At 31.2% G+C, this 26,883-nt stretch overlaps 1 protein-coding gene across 1 annotated transcript in view; it reads left to right on the plus strand.

The window, feature by feature from the left end:
- Positions 1–26,883, plus strand: part of LOC124531173 (integrin beta pat-3-like) — a 47,627-nt gene that overhangs the window by 11,862 nt on the left and 8,882 nt on the right. Inside the window, exons 2-6 of the mRNA XM_047105658.1 lie at positions 7,662–7,847; positions 9,436–9,740; positions 11,783–11,861; positions 12,372–12,753; positions 16,009–16,221. Of these exons, the coding sequence (XP_046961614.1) occupies positions 7,662–7,847; positions 9,436–9,740; positions 11,783–11,861; positions 12,372–12,753; positions 16,009–16,217 (1,161 nt within the window). The 3' untranslated portion in view covers positions 16,218–16,221. The remainder of the gene's footprint in view (positions 1–7,661; positions 7,848–9,435; positions 9,741–11,782; positions 11,862–12,371; positions 12,754–16,008; positions 16,222–26,883) is intronic.

The raw sequence follows: 26,883 nt of genomic DNA on the forward strand, positions 1-26,883 counted from the left end.
CTAGTAATCGCTTAAAATCGCTTCGTAAATAAGCCATTACAAAGTAAAGGATAAAAAATGGTTATTGTGGGTTATTCCTAAGAGATAAACATATACCATCACGGACTTTTTTGTAGACCTTTTTAAGTTGTACAATACTGTAGTACATTGTTTTGAACTATCTTGAAGGATTCAGTCAGCGTTTGCAATGTAAGCGCAAAAAATGTGTTTTTTTTACGACCTCACATTATAAACCTCAAAAATTGTAGCCTATGTGTTTTTCTGATGTATAAGCTATATTGTGGTAAAGTTTCATTCAAATCCATTCAGTAGTTTTTACGTGAAAGAGTAACAAACATCCATACTTACAAACTTTCGCCTTTATAATAGTAGTAGGATTTACAAATCCGGCTTAATATTAAACGTAATCGTCTGCAGTTAAAATAAGCCACTAAAAGCCTGGCAACAACATTTTAAATTGTGCTGACTACGGAATAATGGAATTGCATTTAAACGAATCGACCCAATAGTGAATCTTAAATAAATTTTCTACCCGTAGTACGTAGTAGTTATTGTAGTCGGAATTACTACAAAATTGAGTTCTTTTGAAATTAATTTTTGATGGACATTGGACACCCTCACTTTTGAGGAGAATATTTGGCGCATAATCCGCCTCGTTGCTCTATAAGGGTCAGTGGATACACCAGAAAGATTCTCCTAAACCACAATTTTCTTAGCAATCCCACCGAGCGAAAAATAAAATACAAATAAAGCACATGAATTCAGTGATGTTTGCCCCGAGTTTGAACTTAGGATCATCGTTTAAAATTCCCGGCTTGAGCCTTCATAGTACACATGGTCGATGGTTCAGAAAAACAGCGAGAGTCGAATGAAGTTCTATCACGTGTTTATTCACCAAACAAAATTTTAGGGACTTGCTGGAATAAGGTACAAAAAACTTCTCAATAATGTAAGAAGGAGTTAATAATTTAGCTCAACCCAAGTATCGTGTGTGAAAGTTATTAAACAATAAACGCGAATCATAAAAGAAAATGAAAACAGAACATCGTCTCTACAATCGGCTTTATTTACACTCGGATATTGTTAGTGTGGGCGGAACAATGAGAATATATTAAAAATAAAATGAAGCTTGTGTGGCACATGCATCTTCACGATTCACGTTACATTTGCAATGAGCTTAAAATTATTCATGTAATTTATGGCATTAAAATATTTACTGTTATTTATTGCATTAAAATGGATTATCGATTGCAGTCGCCTGGGACCATCCAACTGCACAAGACACACACAAACACAGATGCACTATTTTTCTTCACTCTCATAATCCAATTAGACCCAACCAGAGAGAGTTCAGGAGCACAAAAGGCGGCGTGTTATCCGAGGCATGAAAGTATACACAACGATTCAAAGTCCAAACTTTGGACTATTTTTAAAAATTTACAAAACCCACTAACTTTTTATCGGAATTAAATGGGGTTTCAACTCAGTACCTCGAGATGGCTGACGTTGTGCTTTTATATCTATGGCTAGATTTACGAGACCAAACTACGTATGTACGTATATAAAGTTAAACCGTTGTTTTGTGCAGGCTGTGGGTACGGATGGGCGGTACTACCCACTCAGAGATATTCATTGTTCGAGTATGAAGGGTAAATCAGTGAAATTGGAAACATAAAGAACACTAACTAATGTCTTATTATACTAGCATTATTAATATAAACCAATTAAAGTCAAAGATTTATAGTCATTAATATTGCATATGTTTTAAATCTATGTTTTTTGTCTTTTTTTTTAAAGCATCTTACCAACTGATTAAGAACCTAAGATATACAGCCAAAAACTATTTGAATACAAAATTACACATTAAATGTCAAAACAGCATGATTATTTTTAATAATATATAATTTCATGACATTAATATTTTTTAATTCGTTTGCGTTATTAAACAGATAAGCTAATTTTATTCAACGAAATGTACACAGACAACATCAGATAAGTATAAATATCAAGTAACCAATCGTTAATCGGCGTAGTAAAAATATCGAATACATACCGAATAATAAAAACCCATAAACGAATAATAACACCGAAGTACCGGTTCTATTTACTTTTTTTATATTAATACTACGAGTAGGACCGGTTACTCGCACCTAACTAGTAGGTGTCGCAATGATCTCCCCTATACATAAGTATTGAGTTTAATGTACCAACCACCCACACTTTAGAACGAGCTTATTCTGATTGCAGGCTTCGTTGAATGCTTTTATGGAAACAACCTACGCATTCGTAAACGTGGATTCTTACTATAAAATGAATTCAATTTCAAATTTATAATTATTAATATAAAATTTACGTTAAACTAAAAGCTGTGATAGAATAAGGATGATTTTACTATTATTAATTATATTTATACCAAGTAATGGAATGTAGATCCTGTCGAGAATTTGCAAGTAACTCAATAGTTACTCATCGCCGTTAATTGAATTACATAGTAACGTTAATTAAATACAATTATTTTTTATTGTATCTTCACATATGATGTAAACAATATAAATATACATTGTATTATTCAGTATGTGAATTACTTATTAAATAATGTTATTTATACTATAAATTAATTATAATGTATTAAAAAAAAACTGCCTGCCAAAAGTATCACATGAAAATGCTTTGTAAGGTAATGTTATATTTAAAAAAAATCAGTTTTCATAATTATAAAACATTTATAAAGAACACACAAACATAATAAATATTTATCTATGTATCGATGTGCGAAAATTTTAATAACATAAATCTTAGCAATTTTTAATTGCTCTTGAGTAAATACTAAAAAGTATTTATTCAACTTCATATCCACACAGGGAATATTTAAAACTTTATTATAGTATAAATAAAAAAATATAAAGTTTATTATAATAATGAAAACATTATAATATGTTTTGAAATCAGAATAAGTCATAAGGGAGAATAATCACCGACATCTCTGCTATTATAGCAACCCACACACCCCGCGAGGGTTTATTGCCCTTTTAACTGTTGCTTCATAATAGGAACGTTTTATTAGTTTTATCACACTTTCTCATCTACTTCTTATTTGCTGTTTATCTGTGGTTTATATTGGACACACACACACATGCACCTACGAACATTTCACAATAATTCATCAATGCCTAATGTTGTGCAAGGCAAGGTACTTCTCTGGTATAAATAAATATTCGACAACATCACATACATTACTCTGATCACAATGTCAGTAGCTAAAGCACTTGTGTTATGGAAAATCAGAAGTAACGAAAGTACCACAAACACCCAGACTTCAGACAACATAGGAAGTAATGAACTTTTTCTAAATCGGCCGGGAATCCGGCCCGAACCCGGGACCTCCGAGTGGCGTACCCATGAAAACCGTAATTATTAATAACGAAACAAATCAATAATTAAAAGTGCCAAAAAAATGTTCAAGTTATATAATATATCTGTTATTAAACAAATGTATTTTAACCCCTAAAATATTATGAAAACATAACGTTAACGTAATGCAAGTATCTTTTATAAACCTGGTCCAAACAAGAGTCACAATCTTAACAAACATAAAATAAACCATTCCGATAAATGTGTGTATTTTTAAAATAAATCCATCGAGAGCTGTCTGAACTCTGAGTCGTTTATAATTCAAGTTGAAATGATATAAATAGAACGAGCTTACTTATAACAGCAAATCGTACTTACGGCACAAAGTGATGCATTTAGCAATTCGTATAAATGCAATTTACAAGTTTACATCATCAAACAAAATTATAAATTAATAAATGGTTTCTTATTAAGTGTTTTGAAACACAATCAAAATAAGAATTGCAACTTAATGTGTCTACGTTTTACGAAATTTGCTAATATACAACTTAAATAACAAATATTAAAAAATTACGTGTAATTTTCTTCATTGTAAACTGTACAAATACCTTACTTATAAATGTATTGTTAAACAATTGTGTTGCTTCTTCTTTATATATAAATATATATAGCAGTGTCATTATAATTATACTAAACCTAATTGACTTACATGCATGTAATGCAGTAGCAAAGAAAATAATAAAATACAGTCATTATTATATTCATAAAAAAAAAATGTAAATTAGCGTTTCAATAAAACCGTTTCTTTTTTTAAATTGTTATAACAATAATAAACAGTAAATATAAACATCAACCATTATAAACTATTTTCATATCAGGACCAAATTTATCTTAACATAAATGTAAGTACGTAAATATTTATGATGTGATTATTTGATTCAAAGTATCATTAAAGTACGACGTGACCTCGAGCCATCTCTGTTTGAATCACGTTAAAATTACCTTTCGAATTAACTCTCTGTAGTTATGAAATCTGTCCGGTCGATTTGAATGAAAATCATTCGATTTTAACAAGCTCAATCGCTTATTTATGTATGTATATTACATAACTCTTTTGAATGGTCATTTGAAACACAAATGAATGTTTTAAATTAAACCTGTTTGTGTTTCTTCTTCATTTAGTATCATATTAAATCGTGATGTGTATATTCATGGAATCAACATAGAACATATACTTCTATATTATAATATTATAAATGTGAAAGTAACTATCTGTCTATCTGTTACTCTTTCAGGATCAAACCGCTGAACTAAATTTAATGAAATTTAGTATGTAGCAAACTTGAATTCCAAGAAAGGGCATAGAATACTTTTCTGCCTAGCACATGACAAACTAACGTACGAATACTACTTAGTTATGTATAATTAGTTTCCATTGAAAGCAACAATATTGGTATACATAAGAAATTATATCTTAATGGTGTTTTTAATACTTTGCTTTAATAGTTTCATTTTTATAGTTAATCATTACTCTTTTTAACATAAAATGACTCACTCACATAGTTTGTATTTATACAGTTGAATAGCTAAAACAAACAATGTGTGCGTTGTCAAAACGCACAAACTTTTATCTTCTAAACATTAGACAATAGTTAACAATGAGTGTGTCAGTAATTATTCCTCATAGAAGAGCATAGAAACGTAAACTTACGCAATAGAGCTTCTGTTTAATCGTTCATACGCACGCGTTTTACTGCGCAAACTGGTTTATGTATAAAGACTAGCGACCCGCCCCGTCTTCGCACGGATGACATTATAGTAGAAACTTCTAAAATTATCAGGGTTTCTTTCTTACATAGTCCATATATAACATAAAAAACTTCTTCTCGAATCACACTGTCTTAAAAAAAAACACACCAAAATCCTTCGTAGTTTTAAAGATTTAAGCATACATAGGGATATAGGGACAGAGAAAGCGACTTTATAATATGTAATGATAATGATGATAGCATATAGTGTTATCTTAATTTTTGGCTTGAAAGGTAAACAGGGATGAATATTTATTATCAATTACCATCAGTTGGGCGATTGCAGTCTATCTACTTGTATCTATACATTACGTAAATAATGCGAGTATTATTTATAAAACGAAGAACCTGTGACAAACACGAGCGTATAATCTGAACTCGGCTACATTCTAAACCTACACTAAAATGTTATAACTGATATTAAAGATAGAGAGTTGAATTCAATCATACAGAATCGTATTATGATGAAACATTAAGTACAACTATAACTAAAGTTGCACAATTTACAAGCAAAATGTACATAGTTATACACGCGTTTGCGGCGCCACCACTTAATAGGTATATTAATATACGGAAACGCGCAAGTATTACATAAAATTTTTTTTGTATCGTGCATTAGAATTATCAATATAAATTATAAACAATATATTAACAGCGATTTATTATTTTTTGGTGGAAAAGAGACAAATTTCTTGCCAGTTTTTCTCAAGTCTGAGGGCCCAGCATCATCTCGGACTTTGGGTCTCTATTCTATATGTCTAGCTCAGAAATAAAGAACTTCACTTCACTTGCGTGAAATTACTTTTGTAATTACAATTACGTAATTGTAAAATGAAAATTAAACATCTAACATTAATAATTACATTAGTACGGATATATTAAGATTAGTTGTAGATATCTTTTTTATAAATGCCGGTTAAATGCCTAGTGGACTAGGGGCCGGAGGCTTGCATCGCCTAGGGGCCTCTACGTGGCTCAATCCGGCTCCGACTGCATGCCACTTAAAGATAAAATATGAGAATATTTGCAGCTATTTTGTATGCATGGTGCCACTATTATTCAATTACGTTCCTTCTTGGCGCCAATGTAAAATTCTACAATCATAATTAAGATCAATGGAATTTTTTCATAACCACATATAATATGTACTTGCATAAATAGCACGCGTTATTGTTTTTATTATTTTTCCTCATTAGTCAAGTATAGTTTTTTGTTTAGTTTTACAATGTAATCGGTAATTGAATAATGCATTTACAAATAAAACAAGTCAGCCAATTATGATCAGATTGTCTCTTCCAGCAAGAAAAGTATGCCCTTATTATATATCTCTGTTTTTTCATCAATCCTAGTTGCAAAGCTACGTAGCAATTAAGGTGGTTCTAGGTAACTAGACTGCGGACTTTATCCATATAAAGACTATATGCAGTTCTCACATTACCATATTTGTATCATAGAGAAGCTTGGTAATTGGATAAGTATAAACCATCATTATAGAGCATTAAAATAAATGCACATAATATCATCCTTGTATATTACTGGCTACCGTACCGACATATACTTATGTTCATATTAATATATTATTCATATTAAGTTACCCTATCCCATTCTCCCCAGCCACGGTAGTATGCGCAAATCCTCCGAAAAGACTGAGTGGGTACCGCTAATTTTTTAGTGGATATTCTGGCGCCTTCGGCTCCGGCGAGCCCTACATATCACCTCCCCCCCCCCCCCACCATTTGGGAAAACGGAAGTCAGAAAGCTTGAAGTTAAAATTTTGTGAAAATATTTTCGACTTTAATCTGATTTATGGTTTCGGAAATCACGTGATGAATCTTAGTTTGGATTTAAGGATACATGTTGCTGCGTGCGTTTCTACCCGCGTTGCAGCCTACTGTCCCCCAGTTATCTTAGCGTCATGTTGAATATTCTCCAAACGTTCTATATTTATTGGATATCTAATTTAAAAAAAATCAGACAGGTATTATATAATATTAGTACGCTCTAACAAACAATCAGTATAGAATATGCGAATTGTTTTACCTACCAACGCAAAAAGCTCATATATAGACTAACGTATTTTAATTAATTAATTATAATATTAATTCTATGCAATTAATTAAATATTTTAATATTTATTTTGAATTAACCATTCAAATTAATTCGTAGTTACACTACAATAGATATATCCATGACAGATTAAAACAATATGAATAATAAAGGTTCAATATATTTTTGATTGATATACAGCCAGTATTGTTTATGTGTGCGTGAAATGCGAATATCTATAAATTATTTTTTCTTTGTCCTTGACATGGCATGACATATAATATTAGCGTAATCCACGCTGATTACGATAATATTAGTAGGAGATTTTTTCTAATATTAAATTGTATCTGCGTGTTTTTTTTATTGCTTTCATATTTTCTATTGTTTTCGATGTTAAAGTTTAATTCTTTAATAGAGTGTTAAAACACTTTATTTATTTATATATTTTTATTTCAGGAGAAACGCTGCACTGCGATGCGTTACGACAACTGGTGTCCAGGACAACAAGAAAAATTAATGTTCTTAACTAACGTGGATGAAGATGGAACATCCATCCAGCCCAAGTACCGACTGAGGACGCTCACAATCGGGATGGACGATCGATTTGACATCAGCTACCCGTCCAAGTCTAAGGAACCGAAGGTATTTGACACTAAATAATTTGATGAGAAAATCCTGATAAAATTAAGAAATAATTCTTTTTGAATGTCTATAGAATTCACTTGTCAAATTTTACTTGTTACAATACAAGTTTGACTAAAATTGATAGTACTGTTCCAAGTGAGCTACATTTCCCTCTATTAATCTTATAGTGATTCGACGACGTTTTAAATGTGTCGGTTTATAAGCACAGTTTATTACCCGGTTTATAATCTAGTTAAAAAAATATGCATATAAAATATGGATCATTCTTAACACGCAAGTGTTTAAGATTATATTGAAATGGGAGGTATTATCATAAGTGGTTTCGGCATTTGTTTTGACGATGTTCATCATCATTAAAATGAAATTATAAATGTAATTAACAATAAAAACTTACAAGCCTACATTAAACAGAGATTTCACGTTATCATAAAAGTACGTAATCATTAATGTAACATATTCTTAGTAATAATGTTCTGAATGAATTTTTGAAATTCTGAATTTCGTCAATCTTGGACGATCTATTCGCAGACGAAGAAACGTATTTACTATACAGACTTTGTGTGTACAATTTCTTATCCCTTATATACAATTGTTACACTAGTATGAAATTATTAATCTATTCCAATCAAACAACTAAGCCATTATGTATATCGAAATTGACATAAAATGACAGCCGCGTTTTTTTTAAATATTGATAACAAGACAAAGGAGACATAATCGTGTTAAATATGTAGAGATTAAAAAAAATACATTAAAAACTATGATTATCATACATATGCATAGTCTGTCATTGTTTAGTTCCATTGAATAACTGTCAGATATCCATAGTATCGTTTAGTAATAATCTGAAACAAATCAATCTCGTACGCGTTTCGCATATAACGAGACAATAAAACAATGTGATACATTTCAATAACAATATGCAAAGGACGTCGATCGATCAGTTGAATAACATAAATACATTATCTGTTCGCTTCGCTTAATATTATCAATTTAAACGTGTGAATGTATATAAGTTCATCATTATATCTAACGTACGTCTCACCAGAATTGAAATGTTACACATTATTCAAAGCATGCTATCGTTGTTTTCAAAATGATATGTTTAAAAACCTTCTTCGAATACTAGGTGATGTTTAAAGTTTTAGCTGCGTTCAATTTAGATCATATATCTGTTCTGCCTAGTTTAATAACAATAATAAATTATTATAAATATTGGACAACATCACATACATTACTCTGATCCCAAAGCAAGTAGCTAAAGCACTTGTTATGGCAAATCAGATGTAACGACAGTACCACAACCAGCCAGATCCAAGTCGATATAGAAAACTAATAATCTTTTCCTACATCGATTCGGCCGGGAATGGAACACGGGACCTCAGAATGGCGTTCCCACGAAAACCAGTGTACACACTCTTACGTTGGTGAACGCTGCATTTTTTAGATTCGTAGAAAGTTTAGTTACTATATTCCTTAGTAAATTGACTGTGACGTAATAACACTTTTGTCATGAAACTGTCAATGAAACTGAGAATGTATCGTTGTTCGATCATGTAAAATCTACAATTTGTATTGTCCGTAGGTTGTGATAGTCGTCAATACGACTCAGACATCAAACTTCCAAGTTGATAATAAGACAAGTTGCTACGATTCAACCTGCACTACTACGATCAAAGCAAACCCAGAAACAAACTTCTGCACCGCTAATGGTGGCGTATCCGAATACTTCAACGTCAAACTGTCAGTTGAGGGTATTAAAGAAGAAGCAGTGACGAAGTTCCATGTGCCCTGCGCGTGCGCATGTAGCGCGAAAGTTGAGGAAAGATCGCCGGTATGCAATGGAAGGGGCAGTTTGTCCTGTGGAGTCTGCACTTGTAATGAAGGATGGTAAGTACAGTATATTATAAATCTATATACATATGTTTACTATACAATTAAGTTTATTGTTAAAATAAATAATTTAAATCCTTCTATACAATTATTTAAGTATGTTATATTTAGGCATAAACAATAAAAGAAATAAGTCAAAAAATCAAAATCAAAACCAAAATAAACTTCATTCAAGTGGGCTTTTACAAGCACTTTTGAATCGTCATTTAACAATTAAGTGAAGCTACCACCGGTTCGGAAAGTAGATTCTACCGAGAAGAACCGGCAAGAAAGTCAGTAGTTACTCTTTTTCAACATTTAAAAAATACAATAATATTAATTAAACACAATATATGTATGTAATGTATCCTGCCTGGAAGTCGTCAACAGGTATTAATTCCAAGCTTTTTTATACAATATATATAAAACAATAGTTTCAGTCATCTATCCTAAACAGTAAAGGAAAACTAACCATACATTTCATTGGGTTTCTATGTCTTAATTTGTTTACTTCACTACTTAACAGACGGGTTACATAATTCATAACGAAGGAGGTTGTATGTTAATAAAACTCGTGATCATATTATTCGTTAATGTATCTGCATTATCAATTAGATATATCAGAATAACGAATGCACCCAAACAAATACATCTTTGTGCGTGGCGTCGGGCGCTGCAAAGTTAATTATAGACTTGCGAGCCCTACTTTCTTGACGGCGGCGTTCTGAGCTTTGCATTACACTTGACACAATTACTTTACTGTTTCTAATTGTTGTTTTTTTTACTCAATGTGAATATAATATTACACCTTTGCTGGATTTCAAGTTAAAATATAATAGGGATAGAAATAAAGTCAATGCTTTGTTTGAATGGAAGAATATTACAAAAAGCTGTGCCCACGACTTACAAGAGCTATCTTAAAAATAGATAACAAGAGCTATGTCCCTGTGAAAGTCCTGTCAAAATCGGTCCAGCCGTTGCAAAGATTAGCCGACAAAAGAGACAAAACGTAATCTTCGATTTAAAAATTAGACAATGAAGTAGTTTATACGAAATATTCTTGTTTAAGATATAAATAAAAAATAATAATACAATTTTTATTAAACGGTGTGTATATAACACACACATACATACAAATACTGTGTTTATTTATTCGTGTTACCCTAACTAATTATCATCATAACACATGAAAATGTCATAAGCCTACTAGAAATTAACCCAAATAATCATAAAAACATGTTTATAGTCCGTTAGAGTTAAGAAAATTTTAATGGGCATTAAATATTAATTAAACGTAATCTTAAGTTATCAAAAAAACATTTCGTTTTCGACACATTTAGTTTAAATCGCCTTAGTAACATTGAAAGCTTATCTAACTTGCTTAATACTTATGAAACAGACGATGACAGAAAAATACGTTGAAGTGGATACTTAAGTAACTTTATGCATTCTTAGTTTAACATTTTATCAGATTTACGCATCGACGCATTAATATTCGATAAACTAAAAGTCGTAAGAGGAATATAAATTAAGTAAAGTGTGCTAATCGGTTTCGTCTCCTTAAGATTAGTTTATTTATAATAAAAAATATATCGAAATTTTTATTAATGTTTTATCGTTGTTTTGTACAAACGGTATTCAGATTTTTTAACCTAAACTACTTTACTACTTACACCGAATTTTATAATTTATCAAATTCGTTTGAATGGTTCTTCTTTGAATCCTGAAGGTTTTATCCTTGTATTTGACATGCTATTTGTTTTCACTATTTAAAAAAAAAAAGTTATTCTATTTCAACCGCCCAGCATGTCCCATTTTTAATAAGGACTTAATAAGGACACTCACACGATGCTCCTTAAACGTTTAAAGTTACAGATGTAAACAGGACAATAATTATTAATTATTCGTTCGCCCGTAACCAGCTATGGTAGAGGTTTAGGTGACTGACAAATTTTCAATCTGTTAGTACTAATATTCAGTCTTAAAAAACGACGGAAGACACATGTTAATATCGTTTTATATTGATACTTCATAATATTTAACGAATCCTAATATTATAGGAAAGGAGCATTCTGTGAAACACCTATATGCGAAGTGAAGCGTGGAGATGTCCCCTGCACGGACTCTGGTAGAGATAATGTAAGTATAACTATGTAATTTATTTTTGTCCTAAACTGATAAAGTGCAATTCATTTGAATAAAGAAACCAATACATATAACGTAGATAGTTTTGTACTAATGAAAATTAAAACTTAGCAACTTACCAATCTACGGAACTATAGTAATCATGCAAAATTATCTTGACTAATTATCTACCAGCTCTTATCAACAGAGCAGACAATAATGTTATGCTTTTTAGTACATATTTTTTAATTATATCACAAGATTCAATTGTTATAACTTATCATTAGAACGAAAATACTTACAAGTAAACCTGTACAGCGGTAAAATATAAAATTATATCGAAACTACAGGTTTAATTTTCACGACACTCGAGGCAAACTGTATCCAAGTATATATTATATATTCACTAGTTATCTGTATTCATAATGATCACCAGTGCATTCCTTACTCAATGTACTAACAACGATATTCGCTATCAAAATTATGACGTTCATAAGGCATCTGTAACTGGTCAATATTTATCAGATCGAGTGTTCGGGGAATGGCGTGTGCGGTCCTTGCGACAAGTGCGAGTGTTTCACCGACAGGGAGGGTTCCCGATACTTCGACAGGGACAACTACTGCGCCGATATTTGCATGACGATCAACGATTGCGACGATTGCTTCCTCAGCCCGGCCCCGGGCAGATGTAACACGTGTCACTTCGCGTTGTTCAGACAGAACTACAACGAAACTTTCATGACACTAAAGGACGACTTCAATAGACACCTCTGGGTCAGATGCAATGGCACCATTAACGAGTGTAACTACGAATACGCGGCGATGAGGGATGAAAACGATGAGACCTTCTTCATGGTCACCAAGTCATGTGATCCCGTGCAAGAGAGACAAGCTGGTGCCGTCAGTCGTGAGTATCAATTTACTTTTTAACTCGTAAGGCTCATAACGTCATGCAATATGAGGCGAATGTATTTCGTTATAAGCATTCGATACTTAAACCGTAGTAGACGTCATTTAAATTTCATGTTAGCAAGACAAATAAATGTATACCATAGATATTATAGTGCAGAATTAAAGAAGATTCTTGATTTCATTTTAGTAAACTATTACGATTTAACAAAGATTTAATATTAGAGAGCGGAAAAAGTTACTGGCTGGTTAGAGAGCTATAATACGGCTGTATAAGAAAGTGTAAAAAATTAAAAACGTAAACATAAAAATGATAATTGTTATCGATAAACTCCAATTCTAACTGAAGTAATGCATCTATTTGACGTTAAAATTTGATGAGTAACTTACAGTGTACAATGAAATTAAATAAACATAAAATTCGTCGTGGCTTCCAAAATTCCTAAAAAATCTTTTGAATAAAGTTTTGCGTGCGACATATTAGTAGGTTATCCTTTAATTACTATTGCTAGATTTTACGTCACTAAATTTATAAAACGTCATTAAGATTTGCTCCAGTTATACGTTTGTACGTCAATATACATACTTATAATACCGGTTGACGTAAGGACAGTAAAATACATATGTTTTTTCCGCAACGGGATTATTCATAGCTCCCAAAGCGGACTCTTATCTGTTCCTGAATACATTTATATGTCAGTTAAACTGACGTCAGAAACCATTTTTCAGAAGCACTATATACGTACATTTATTGAAATTATTTCCATTACAAATTTAGAACAGTGTACCACTACAAGCAGCAAATAGGAAACCAAACTTCCTGATTGGTCAATTTAAGCAATAATAGAATTAATTAAACCAATGAAAACTCTCATTATTATATAATTAACCATGAACTGAACGGAATCAGACTCAACCCGTCTTTGCTGTTCAACTAAAAAAAAAATGTAGAAATTTTGGGTACATTAGTTTTACAACAATAACCTAAGAATTAATAACATTAAATGCTTAAATATATACAAATATGAACTAAATCTAGTTACTGTAGAAATCTTGACCGCGTGGAATGGTAAAAAAATGCTAGCCGTTGAATCGCAGTTCCGATCCTCTGGACAAAAATCGAACCAGCTCTCCTGACACCAGTGGAGGCAATGAGTCGAGGTGTTACAATAATTGGTTCAAATAACAATCTTAAACCTATTATACAACGTATTACATAGTTATATATATAACATCACAAACCGGTTCTTACCAGTATTAACTGCATCAATCTGCAAACACAAAATCCCCGATTTCGCTCATTCAATAAAGGGAATAAGTATAGTATTCAATTCCTTCTCAGAAGTTTATACTAAAATAGAATATGCAACATTAGTCCGTACATTCACAATGTTGGTTGGTTTTATCTTAGTTCGGATGACTACATTTATTATACAGGAGCTAATTAATCCAACTTTAAAATATATTGTAGATTTAAAACTTTAATATATTGTTTATTTAATATATTTAAAATACATTATAACTATTTATATTAAAGCTTGACTGATCTGATTGGATCGATGCAACTGAAAAAGTCTTATTAACCATCAGGTTTACATTACTTTATTATATTTTTTTTAAAAAGCCTGAGGAGTTTTTATACCTATTTAACGCGCTAAGATACTAACAGTTTATAACTCGAATTCAAAATCAAAATACTCTTTATTGTACACAAATACAACACATAGTTAAGTCAAGTGTAAATAAAGATACATAAGAGCCAGCCTTATCGCTAAAACGATTTCTTCCAAGCAAACTTAAAAGTGGAGGAAAGATACAGATACATAGATAGGTAGGGTACAAAGCAGAATTAATTCGAATTCGCCGTTCGAATTTAAAAAAAACATTTTTTTAAATAAATACAGAACAAAACGCCGAATTAGTAATATTTACAGCCAGCATGATAGAATACAGACGATTTTAACGATGACACAACAGTGGCTGTTATTATAATATGAAAACATCAAACCGTCCAGTTTACACAGTTGCATTAATTCACTCCACTTCATAATACAGCATATGTTTTACATCATAATGTTTATCTCTCCCCTAAATAAATAATTAGCCATCATTCAACGGGTCTTTTCACTCTCGAATGACACGGAATATGGACTACGATGAAAGTGGCATACGTTACAAATATGACACGCTTAATATACCTACGAATGACGTAATATAAGTTACAGCACTTAATGACTTTGTAGATCAAATAAACAGGTTTTATTAGTGAAATCTTGCACCTGCATTTTGAAATGCTTTCAAACATTAATTATATTGAAGTCTGTACACTTTAAGTGCTATATAAATTCGTCTCAGTATATTAATTGAACATAAATAATAGTCGGATGTAAAGCGGTCTAATTTAATATCTTTGTTTATAGAGACTTTTATCTTGTTGCTTAAATTGTTATGTATTTATTGAAACTAAATATAATTTATTGAATTTTGCATTATTTGTAATTTGCGGAAAAAAAAAGTTTTATATAAAAAAATAACCTCGTAAAGAGTACAGACTGCATTGTATAGGAAAATAACCCTAAGCAGCATTCTCAGCTAAAATACGAAACAAAGTTAATAAACCTTATGTTTTCCTTAAACTACATTTTATTATAATGATTGAAGTGTAGTTTTAAGTCGATGCCATTTCCAAAATACTCGATGTTCTAAGGAAGAAACAGACATGCCTAATATTATATTATTGTTAACATTGATTATACATGTTAGGTTCAGAACTGCCTAGTTTTAGTTTTTAGCCACAGTTAGGAGGTTCTAGGTTCAACCCAGATATAGAAAAAAAAATCTCAGTATAATCCGGAAAATCCTACGTAATTAACTAATCTTCCTTTATATTAACCGTCACTTGTTTTTGTAATCATTATACCTTCGCAGTTGTATTTGAAAATAGACCAAGGTGAATAGATTTTTTAAATGAATCAAAGTTTTGAATAGTACTAACGCATTTAATTATTCTCTATTTGCACTTATGTTAACACATTCATTTCAAAACGTGTATTTAAAGCTTTGTACCTACATGGTACCATTAAGCTGCTATCGTGACCTGATAAGGATCTAGGAGATTAATCGAGGTATTTATATATTAATTGTAGGCAAGATAGACGTAGTTCTTAATGTCTACTAGGAAAACTTTCGTGTATCGGCTGATTTCAGCTTTATATCATATTATAAGCATTCTAAAATGCACCCGTTATTCCAGTGACCCTGCCGATAGTCCTCGGAGTTATCGCGCTGGTGGTGGCGGCGGCAGCCACTGTTGGTTACATGATGTGGAAGAACCGTCCCCCACCCGTTCCCCTCGCTGACCCCATGTACCAGAACATCGACGCTGAGGACTGCACTGGAGAGAACCCTCTGTACAAGCCACCCACGTCTTCCTTTAAGAATCCCACGTACGGCAAGTGGTAATCAGGTCAGTTAAACATAATTTACCTTCAGTTAAGTAACTGTGAATTGAACGGTTAATTTTTTTTAATAATTAACTCTAATTATTATATAGTAATTAAAGCATAAACTTTACTTTTCGAACAGTATATATGTATTAGCTATTATTATACAAATAGACAAATGTCATCTTAGTCTACCCGTGAGCACTTTGCAGTGTTCGTGACACTGCAAAGTGCTCGAAACGTCGGGATGTTTAAAAATAATTAATATACGCGATTCATCCGTTATAATTAGTTTTATTTAAATGTGTAATAATCGCGAAAATTAAAGACAACATGTATTAGCTATCCATCCCAGCTGTAACGGTTGCAACCAAAACAAGATATAAAGAGATTTTTTCTCTTTACGTAAGAAAATTTAATCAATCCGTTACGTAGCTTAAAAGATCCAAGTATACGGACAGCGGAATTAACTTTGTTTTATACTGTGTAGAGTTAACAGTAATTAATTGGCAAATAATAATTGTTTTATAATTAACAAAAAAGCACTTACATGAAATCGGTCAAACTTTCACTTCAGACAAACTCAATCTGATTGACATGAATGAATATAAAAGAATCGTAAAATCTATAATAATCATTCTAACTAATATTAGAATTGCGAAAGTATGTTTTTGTGTTACGCCAAAACGTCTTAACTACTCAATTAATCATCATGATATTTACAAAAACTACCTCTATACATCAGTCCTTTTGTACAGTCGGGGTAAGACAAGGTTCGTCACCTTAAGATCTATTTTCGTGTGCTCAGTATGAGCGACAATCCGCTTTACCGATTGAGAATGACATTGAGTCGCAGTTATTTGATGTTTAGATACAAAAGGTACTAAGAGTTTAAGATTTGAAATTTGACGAAGGATTTCTTACTCTGATTGTACATAAGGTACCTGCAACAGTAACACACGCGAAGGCAAAGGCGCGGGCGGGTATAAGTGTGTAATGATCTCATACTCTCGAATACTCCACTTTCTATGTGTTTAATGTTTATTTTGATAGAGTTTACCGTATTCGTGCAAATAAAATACAAGCGCAGATGACTAACATTAAGGAAAACAATTCGGGTTTTCCCTTTGTATTTCAAAGACGAAAACAAATTAAGCTGATGCTGCGAAAATGGTTTACAAAAACAATTCAATAAACATTAATGCTGAGTTGAGCTGAGATGGCCGTTTGGTTAGAACGCGTGCATCTTTACCGATGATTTCGGATTCAAACCCAGGCAAACACCACTATATATGTGTGCTTAATTTGTTTTTATAATTAATCTCGTGCTCGGCGATGAAGGAAAACATCGTGAGGAAACCTGCATGTGTCTAATTTCATTGAAATTCTGCCACATGTGTATTCCACTAACCCACATTGGAACAGTGGAATATGTTTCATACCCTCTCTTTAATGATTACTATTACTGTTAAACATTAAAAATATATGATAACATTTGGACGAACAAATGGAAGATATTTTTGTGTACAAGTTCCGAGACACGCTGTCCACTCAAGTACAGATAAATGATAGGAAAATAATTCGGAATTCTTGTTTTTGTATTCGTATGGTCTCAATAGGAGTGCATTGACCTTTGAGAGTTTTCCTGTTTTCCGAAATATACTCTAAACATTACCACGTTAAATACAAATTGCCTTAAAATACTGAAAGACTTTTTATAAATTATACTCTAAAAATATATTGTATTCTAATCTATACTTCTATACTAATTATAAACGTGAAAGTAACTTTGTCTGTCTGTCTTTCTGTCGCTCTTTCACTACCAAACCGCTGAATTGAATTTGATGAAATTTGGTATGAAGCAAATTTGAACTATAAGAAAGGACATAGGCTACTTTATGACAATCAAACTCATAAAACGCAAGTGAAGCTGCGGGCGAAAACTAGTATCATATAAATATTTTTAATGAGCAATATGAGATGAGAAATGTACACTTGTTCCTGGAACAGATTCATATACAATACTCTACCAACAAGGAAAAACAATAGAATCAATATATATATAATACTTAAATTGAATCTTCATACAACCAATGACTAACAAATTCACAATTTAATATTATCTTTATAAATTAAAAATCTTTAAATACAATAAAAACACTTTATTTCATCGTGTTATAATGTTGAATATAATGTAAATCGTAAAGATATTGCCTAAAACTAAGTATGTAATTCTTAATTCGTGTTATCAAATATTTTCTCGTGAAAGCGCTATTCAAATACTTTAGACAAATTTGTATGATATTAAATTACTTGAAACCTATTTAAGATGGACGAGAACGATATCGAATTCAATATAGTTTTGAACAAAGCACGTACTGAATAATGATTGATGGGCGTCATGAATTTATGGAATTACAGCGAGAATTTAATACGCAAATGTTTCCACACTAAATATTAACTTAGAAAATATTTACGTCTTATATTATCTGTCTCAAAAAATTTATATGAGTAGTTAAAACCCCGACAGTTAAAAGAAGCTAATTGTTACCACCTGTATATAAAACGAGAAGGCAGTTTTTAATAACAGTTGACACCGAAAAGTAAAGATTCATACACACTTATAGCAAAAAAATTAAAATATTTTTTTTTTTAATTTATAAACAAGAAAATACTTTAACAATATCATGTAACTTCGAAACTGTTTATAGTTTTATATATTGAATAATTAATTTATTTAGATTTCAATTAACATATAATTTATTTTGACGACCTCCGTGGTCGAGTAGCTGTACACTACTTTTTATGGGTACGCCACTCCGAGGGTTCGATTCCCGGCCGAGTCGATGTAGAAAAAATTCATTAGTTTTCTATGTTGTCTTGGGTCTGGTTTGTGGTACCGTCGTTACTTCTGATTTTCCATAACACAAGTGCTTTAGCTACTTACTAATGTATGTAATGTTGTCCAATATTTATTTACCTATTCTGATCAATACAGAATTTTATCTGAAAAGGGCTATTATAAGCTTATTTATATCCCAAGTCGCGTTCAGGTAGCTAGTTTAACATAAAGAGCAATGTAAGATTTTATCAAGTGGTAGTAACTTGATTCATGTTTTATCTTCTTGACATTTAAAAGTAACGCGATATTTTAAGCTCGGCGCAGACTTACGCATAATGGTCACTACACTCGTGACCCGGATTTAAACACTAATTAAGTTATTATCCCAACGATGCTTAAACTTGTATGTATTCTTAGATATATGTAGGTACCTACTGTCATTTCCTAGTTGTTTTTTTTAATTTATTTAATGAACTATTTAAGAGATAAATCTCATTCTTTTACTGATAATCTTATTCTCCGGTATATTGTCCGACCTGAATTATTATTCAATTCAATTTTATTAAATTCAAACTGTCAGATTTTCTATACAGATTCTTATTTACATTTTTTGCTAACAAAATATCTTGAGTAACTAAAGAACTCAAAGGAACATAAAAACATGATCCAAATAGCTATTGCAATTGTCAACAGCCTTGCGATATGTCGGTCATTTATACGAGAACTTGGAACGGTACGTATTCGCAGTTAGCGCGTAGCCGCCTGCGCCCGCGCAGACTGGATTACGTGACTCCAGGCAGCGCGTCAGTAGGGTTGAGAACGACTTATAATAAATTCATTTTTTTACATTGATTGGATATCGGCTTTTAGAATTTAATTCAATTCATATAAGTTCTTTGAAAATTACTCAATTAACTTATTTTATACTTATAGTCTGACATTATTAAAATAAAATATTTTAACATTATAATAAATAATACTTAGTTCGGAATTTTTTTTTTTTTTTTGTCAATCAGCAAAAATAAAAAAGATAGAACTTTGACTATTTTAAAATAAAATATGTTCACATAATTTATAATAAATGAAATGTCTAAAGATTTGTTCGTAACAATTTTTGTATTGTCAATCAGCAAAAATACAAACACGCTGTATTGTTTTCGGCACATCCTTAACCGACAATCAAGTACAGTCATCTGCAGTACTCGTCGGATTTTTTTTCACACGCTGCAAGTTGCAACGTCAATGACCTTTACATTTCTATATAATTTCAAGTAATTGGTCATTAAACTGAATGAACGGGTATTAGTTAAAAGTAGATCGAAATGTGGAATATACTAAATCAATGTATCATCGGAATTTCGGTGTGAGTAATCGTTTAGATGTTCGAAGCGTCAATTGTGTATTTCTTTTTGAGTCATAAAACGTAACGGTTATACTCGTATTGATTCTTAATTTAAAAACAGTATACTTTAATACTTAAAAACACAACGTTACTCTTCAAAATGTGATTTCAAAGACAATGAAATCTCTTTTTTATTGAATGTAAACATTTTCATTAAGTAATTTATTTAATTTGTTTAGAGATTTATTAAAAATACGGATGAATAAAACTTAATATAAATCTGAATATAAATACAAATAATCGAAGTGTGTAAAAATAATAAATAAACATATTTTGCTTTTAATGTAGTATTAATGTTTTATATTAATATTTATATCCAGTATTTGATTTCCATGATGTCACATCATTGTTAATATACATTTTTATATATGTACATATATACAAGAATATACACATATTTGAAATGATGAGTAATTTCTTTATATTCAATTTATTTATATTGCTTTGCACACATGCATACATTATTTCTAAGGTTATTTGGTAGATCATACTTGTACAATTAAGCCCGTAATTTGTACATTTGTTGTTATAGCATTAAATATAATATGAGTTAATAACTCAGTGTCATACAACAATAATTACCTATACCGTGTACCTACTTCATTGCAATTGTGCATGATTTGAAACAATAAATTAAAAAAAATACATAAATATTGACTGATGGTTCCTACATATCCAAGTAAAGCTACATATGATACAAGTAATTTATTACGCATTATAAATCAATTATCACTGAATGTGGAATAGCGTCACTGCATGAACCGATAAGGGCTTAATGCCATTGTATTAATACATCACATTTTCTCGACATGGACTTCGAGTAAACCACAAATGATTTGTCGATCTCACCATATATTACAAACGAGTTTTTATTTTCCGTAGTTTTACACAAAACAAATTTACATAATTAATAAATATATACAACTATATAGTACGACATAACTTAGATGTAGCATCGGCAAAATTCGTAAAACCGATCACATCCGAATTAAGTACGTTATCCCAAATTACCAATATTGACTTCTTATATGAATATAATCTTTACACAAACGTAATAACTTATGACCTAATATATTCGTCAATTTGACACGTCGATTTACATTTTCTTTCTAGGGTTGAACTGACGCGAGAATATCGTCGAATGGTGCGATAGGGAGCTATTCCTATAGTTATATAAATCGGAAGTAATCGGTTTTATTGAATTTGCCGATGCTATACCTAAGTTGTGTCTTACTGTACGTCTGCACTTAATTAAAATTAGTTGTGAATAATGATCGCTGTTCCGCATACTAACCTATTTTTTTTTCATTTTCAATTCTGGCTTATGATCGCATTACGTGCAGGAATATACATAAGGAAAATATTCAGCACATAAGCTGCAAAACATCACGTACGTTCCGGTCAAAACCAGAATATATTATATTATCAAGGTGTCATATTCAATTTATATAATAATACGTTAATGAAATTATCATTTTACTCTTAATTTTGTACTTTACTTTATAAACATATGTTACAATAAAAACGATACGACAAAATTTTGTATATAAAAACAATAACAACAACAGCCTGTAAATTTCCAGAGGACTAAAGCCTCCTCTCTCTTTGAGGAGAAGGTTTGGAACATATTCCACCACGCTGTTCCAATGCGGGTTCCAATATAACAAGTTAAATTAAAATCGATTCAATCAATTTGCCATAAATATAAATGTGAACCATTTTTCCTCGAAGTGAATTATAATTCACATCCATAGTTTAATATTTGCAATAATTTAATTTACGGTCTATTATCTATTACTTACATTAACTTAAGGCAACAAACAGTTCTAGTACTCCAATAAGTAACGGCCTATAACTGGACAAAGATTTGGAGCTTATCAGCACGCTGTCAATTCACAAAGTAACGTAAGCAAATACTATGTCAAAACAACTTCAGTAATCTGTTCAAAGTAACTAATTTACACAGAGCGATCCATTAAAGATATAATGTTATTTATAGATCGATTTACTACGCGTATGATCACTGTCACGATTGAAACGATAAACATTATTATCCATAAAGCTGTACAACTTAAACGTATAAATCACGCTTGAGACAAAATTTCCTTTAAATGAAATGACAAATTTCGTTGGTCATAAATCTCGTTAATAAATCATTCGGCCACTACAGATAAACGTAATGGCTTTTTATATTCGATCCTGACTAGACTCCGTGATAGCAGTGATGGTTCAGGGGTAGGAAGTAGTGAATCTTGACCAAAGATAACAAGTTCTAATCCGGACAATTGCAATTCAAGTTTCGTATACTATTTTTACTTATTAACTTCATATTAAGCGGTGACGGATGTACCTAATGTGTCTCTATGAACCAGTATTGAAGAAGTTTGTTAGAAACTCCAAAGATTATCAAAGAGCGGGTCCTTTGTAGAATTGGGACATTGGCAGTCCTTTACCTTTCTACAATGGTAGTATATCACAAATCTTAAGTACAATTATTATTGACATTAAAAAATAAATAATTTTAAAAATAAAAAAATTACTATTGTACTTTATTTTAAAGTTTTTAAACTAAAGATGTAATTGTTTTGTTGTTAATTTTTGTAATTGTCTTAATATTAGATTCTTATGAATACATTATCGTACTAACTCTATATGGGCTAGTTCCGAAATAAAAAGTTTTATTATTGTATTATTATTAATAATACGCTCATATTGGACAAGTTTATTGTCCAGCAGGACATGTAGAGTATGTTTATTTATCCGTATATTATTACTCGGCCGATCAGCGCGTATCCTCAGAAATGTCGAGACTCGGCGCCTTCCGGTTGGCGCATGGTTAACGCGAATTATTAACTTATACTTTTTTTTTATTTCCGTATAGATACTTGTGCGTGCGTGGTCTGATCGCTGTTTCTTTGTTTGCGTTATATTTAGATATAACGACATGTTTTCTTTTGAGCTTTGAAGAGTAAATGCGAACTAATGAAATTGCACGATGATGTTCTTAATCTTATTATATTTAAGTCAAAATTAAGATATTTTTGATTTGAAAATATTTATGTAAAAATAAGTATAAAATACATACATTCAATGTAAAGTCCGGGTAGGAAAAGATTCGTCACCTTAAGATTTATTTCCGTGTGCTCAGATTGAGCGATATATCTGCTTTACCGATCGAGAACGATATATTGCGTCGCAATGATTTGATGATTAGATTCAAAAGGTAATAAGAGTTGAAGACTTGATAAGGGAATTTGAAAGCTGATGAAGGTTTTTTTACTCTGACTGTACTCTCGTAATCCGCTGGACTGTCCAGCCGATTAAGTAACAAACGTACATACCAGGTTTATAAATTATAATATTAGTAGGCAATCAATCTATATCATTAATAAAATATTTATATTAGAAGGTGTGATGTTATATGGTATTTATTACTTTTCTATCTTATGTGAACAGTTAGTTGAAATACCGGTAAGATAAAATCACATTTGAACCGAATTACTATAGGCTTATCAGTAGCACTCTTTAGCTACTCGACAACCCAACGGATGTTATTAGTGAGTTACAAACAACTACAAATGAGTTAGATTTATCAAACTCAAATCGTACTTAATTTATTAAAGAATTTACATTCTTCTCTCATTACAAGAGGCTATTTATTATTGAAAACCACTTACGCCTATTGATAACTATACTAAATATGTAGTAGAAAAATTATAAAGAGATAAATGGGGTTATAATGGTATTATTTTTTCTTTATTCAGATTTATAATTATATCTTAATATTCTATATGCATCGATCAGTAAAATAGATTTTTTTTATATGTCCTGTTTTTTGGTGTACCAAAAAAAATGAACTGTTGTAATATTATATATATATTATTACTTCTACCCCTTCTAAACTCTATATCCATGATATAAATGGAAAACTTAGTAGACAGAAATTTAGAAGTAATTCAGAATCTATCAGCGCACAACTTATCAAAAGTTACTTCAAATGAAAGTTCAAAGTGACAGAAATATCAATGTCGAAAAAGATGGTCTAAATTTAAGCAAAATGATCAAATGAACGCACTATTAGTCAGTAAAATATTGGGCATTGTGAAAGTACCAGGTTTGACCTCAAGCGAGAGGCATATTGTAATATCAAGGTTACAAACACGTACACTAAATACATACATAGATCCGTCAAAGAACGCGGTCAGGTTAGGTCACTTATATTTTTACACCGCCCACATTTATGAAGACGCTCAAATTGCTTAAAACTACAATGGTTTCTTTCCGGATTACTATTTCAAACCGTTCTTGCCGTTTATATCAAATGCTCTACATTAAATGTAGAGTCTCAAAAGGGAAAGGACCGAATCAAGAATACCAAGGTTGTAAATAAATATAGTTTAAATTCATAATTACATCTGTAATTATTAAAAAAATATAATTCGTCGAAGCATATTTTCATAAACATTGATTTTTTTGTTCAAAATTGACGTTTCAAGTATCTGTTAAAGTTCTTGTATTCAATGATCTCAGAAATAAGCATAGAAGATATCATTTATCGAAACAACTATACAGTAATTTTCTAAGACATTAGTTATTATTATAACATCGTCTATTAACTCTTATAAGCGTTTAACATTATTGTTCGAAAACAGTATTATTAATTTCAAGGTAACCGTTTAAAAAAAGCAAATACAGTTATATTTATAAATAGCAAATAATAATAAATAATAATAAATATGAGACAACATCACATACATTACTCTGATCCCAATGTAAGTAGCTGAAGCACTTGTGTTATGGAAACCAGAAGTAACGACGGTACCACAAACACCCAGACCCAAGACAACATAGAAAACTAATGGTAATCTACATCGACTCGGCCGGGAATCGAACCCGGGACCTCAGAGTGGCGTACCCATGAAAACCGGTGTACACACCACTCGACCATGGAGGTCGTCAAATAGCTGTAAACACTGTAATCATGGAAATAATGACAAGGACGTATTTAAAATACCTATTGCCGTTGCGAGCAATATTAAATTGAAACCCAACAATGACTATAATTTAAACACTGAATTGTGTCTCGCAATCTAAAACATAATATATGTACAATTAATTAGTTCAGTTTGTTGTATATGAAGTCTAAATCACATAGATTTATTACATAAGCTGTCTAGCACTTCGCCACAGACTATTATACTTAGAAATATAATATTTACTTGTAAAGGAATATCAATAGTTCTGGTCTGAATAGATAGAAGTACATCACATATTCTACCAAACAGCAATATTCTGTATTTTAGTGTTTCGGTTTGAAGGGTGGATTGAGCAAGTTACAGACTCAAAAAATTCTAAATAAAAAACATCTATATAAAATATCTAATTTTATCCGTGAAAAAATTGATGAGAATATGTGGTAACTTATGTACCAAACGAAAGTAAATTATATACGACAAACTCCCCAATAAATAATAGTAATAGAAATTAATCAAAATTTATGTAAATGATTCCATCAAAGTGGTATAAAACCCAATCCCCCATCTCGACTGAGTCAAGTTTTATTAAAGACATTTATTAATCGTGTAGTAAGCCCCTCAAGCATGTTGTTAAACAGCAAAAGTGAAATAATATAGCAAAGGATTGGATTAAGATTTCAACTCAGATTCAGTATATAGAATTAATTAGTATTGCGTATTGATAGTCCAAAATCACTCACGGAGAGCTATCGTTACAATCGATACCCTGAATAATTTTGGAGGCCAACTATCTATAGTGATGCAACATAGAAATTAATAAATAAAGAAAATAGCATAAGAGAAACGAATGTAAATATCATTCGTATTCATATTATTCATATCAATAGTTGTACGTGATGTCCTGACTGATTTCGACAACAGTAGGCAATTTTAAGAGATAGTTAATGCCCAGGACATATTACAGTTAACAAGTGTGGGCGTAAATTAATGTGTAGTCTACTACCTCACTAAAAAGTAGAGACACAAATATTTAAAAAAAAACCGGAATAAATTCCAAATTCAAACTATTTCGAATTATGGAAGATGCTGAGAATTTTTCGATATAAAAACTTTTTGTTAACACAATGCTGACTAGGTAGTCGAAAACTGTAAAGTATAAAGCTAAATGAAACGACGTCGCGGGCTAAGCTATACGATAAACCTTGAATAACAAATCACTGTAACTACCATCATTAACTACCGTATACATAACACCATCATACCGTGTAATTTGCGCGCATTAAAATAACGCGATTATTCAAATTAGCCTAAACAAATTCCATACATAGAGAACAGTTATCACATTTAAATATAAGCAAGTTTATATCCTGTAAAATGTTTTTAAATAAAAGGCATATTTTGAATTAATTAATTCAATTAATAATTATTAAAATGAAGCGTGATTTTATATAGATGTCTGAAGCCT

Source organism: Vanessa cardui, chromosome 7 (assembly GCF_905220365.1).
Source record: "Vanessa cardui chromosome 7, ilVanCard2.1, whole genome shotgun sequence".
In the NCBI taxonomy this organism is placed as follows: Eukaryota; Metazoa; Arthropoda; class Insecta; order Lepidoptera; family Nymphalidae; genus Vanessa; species Vanessa cardui.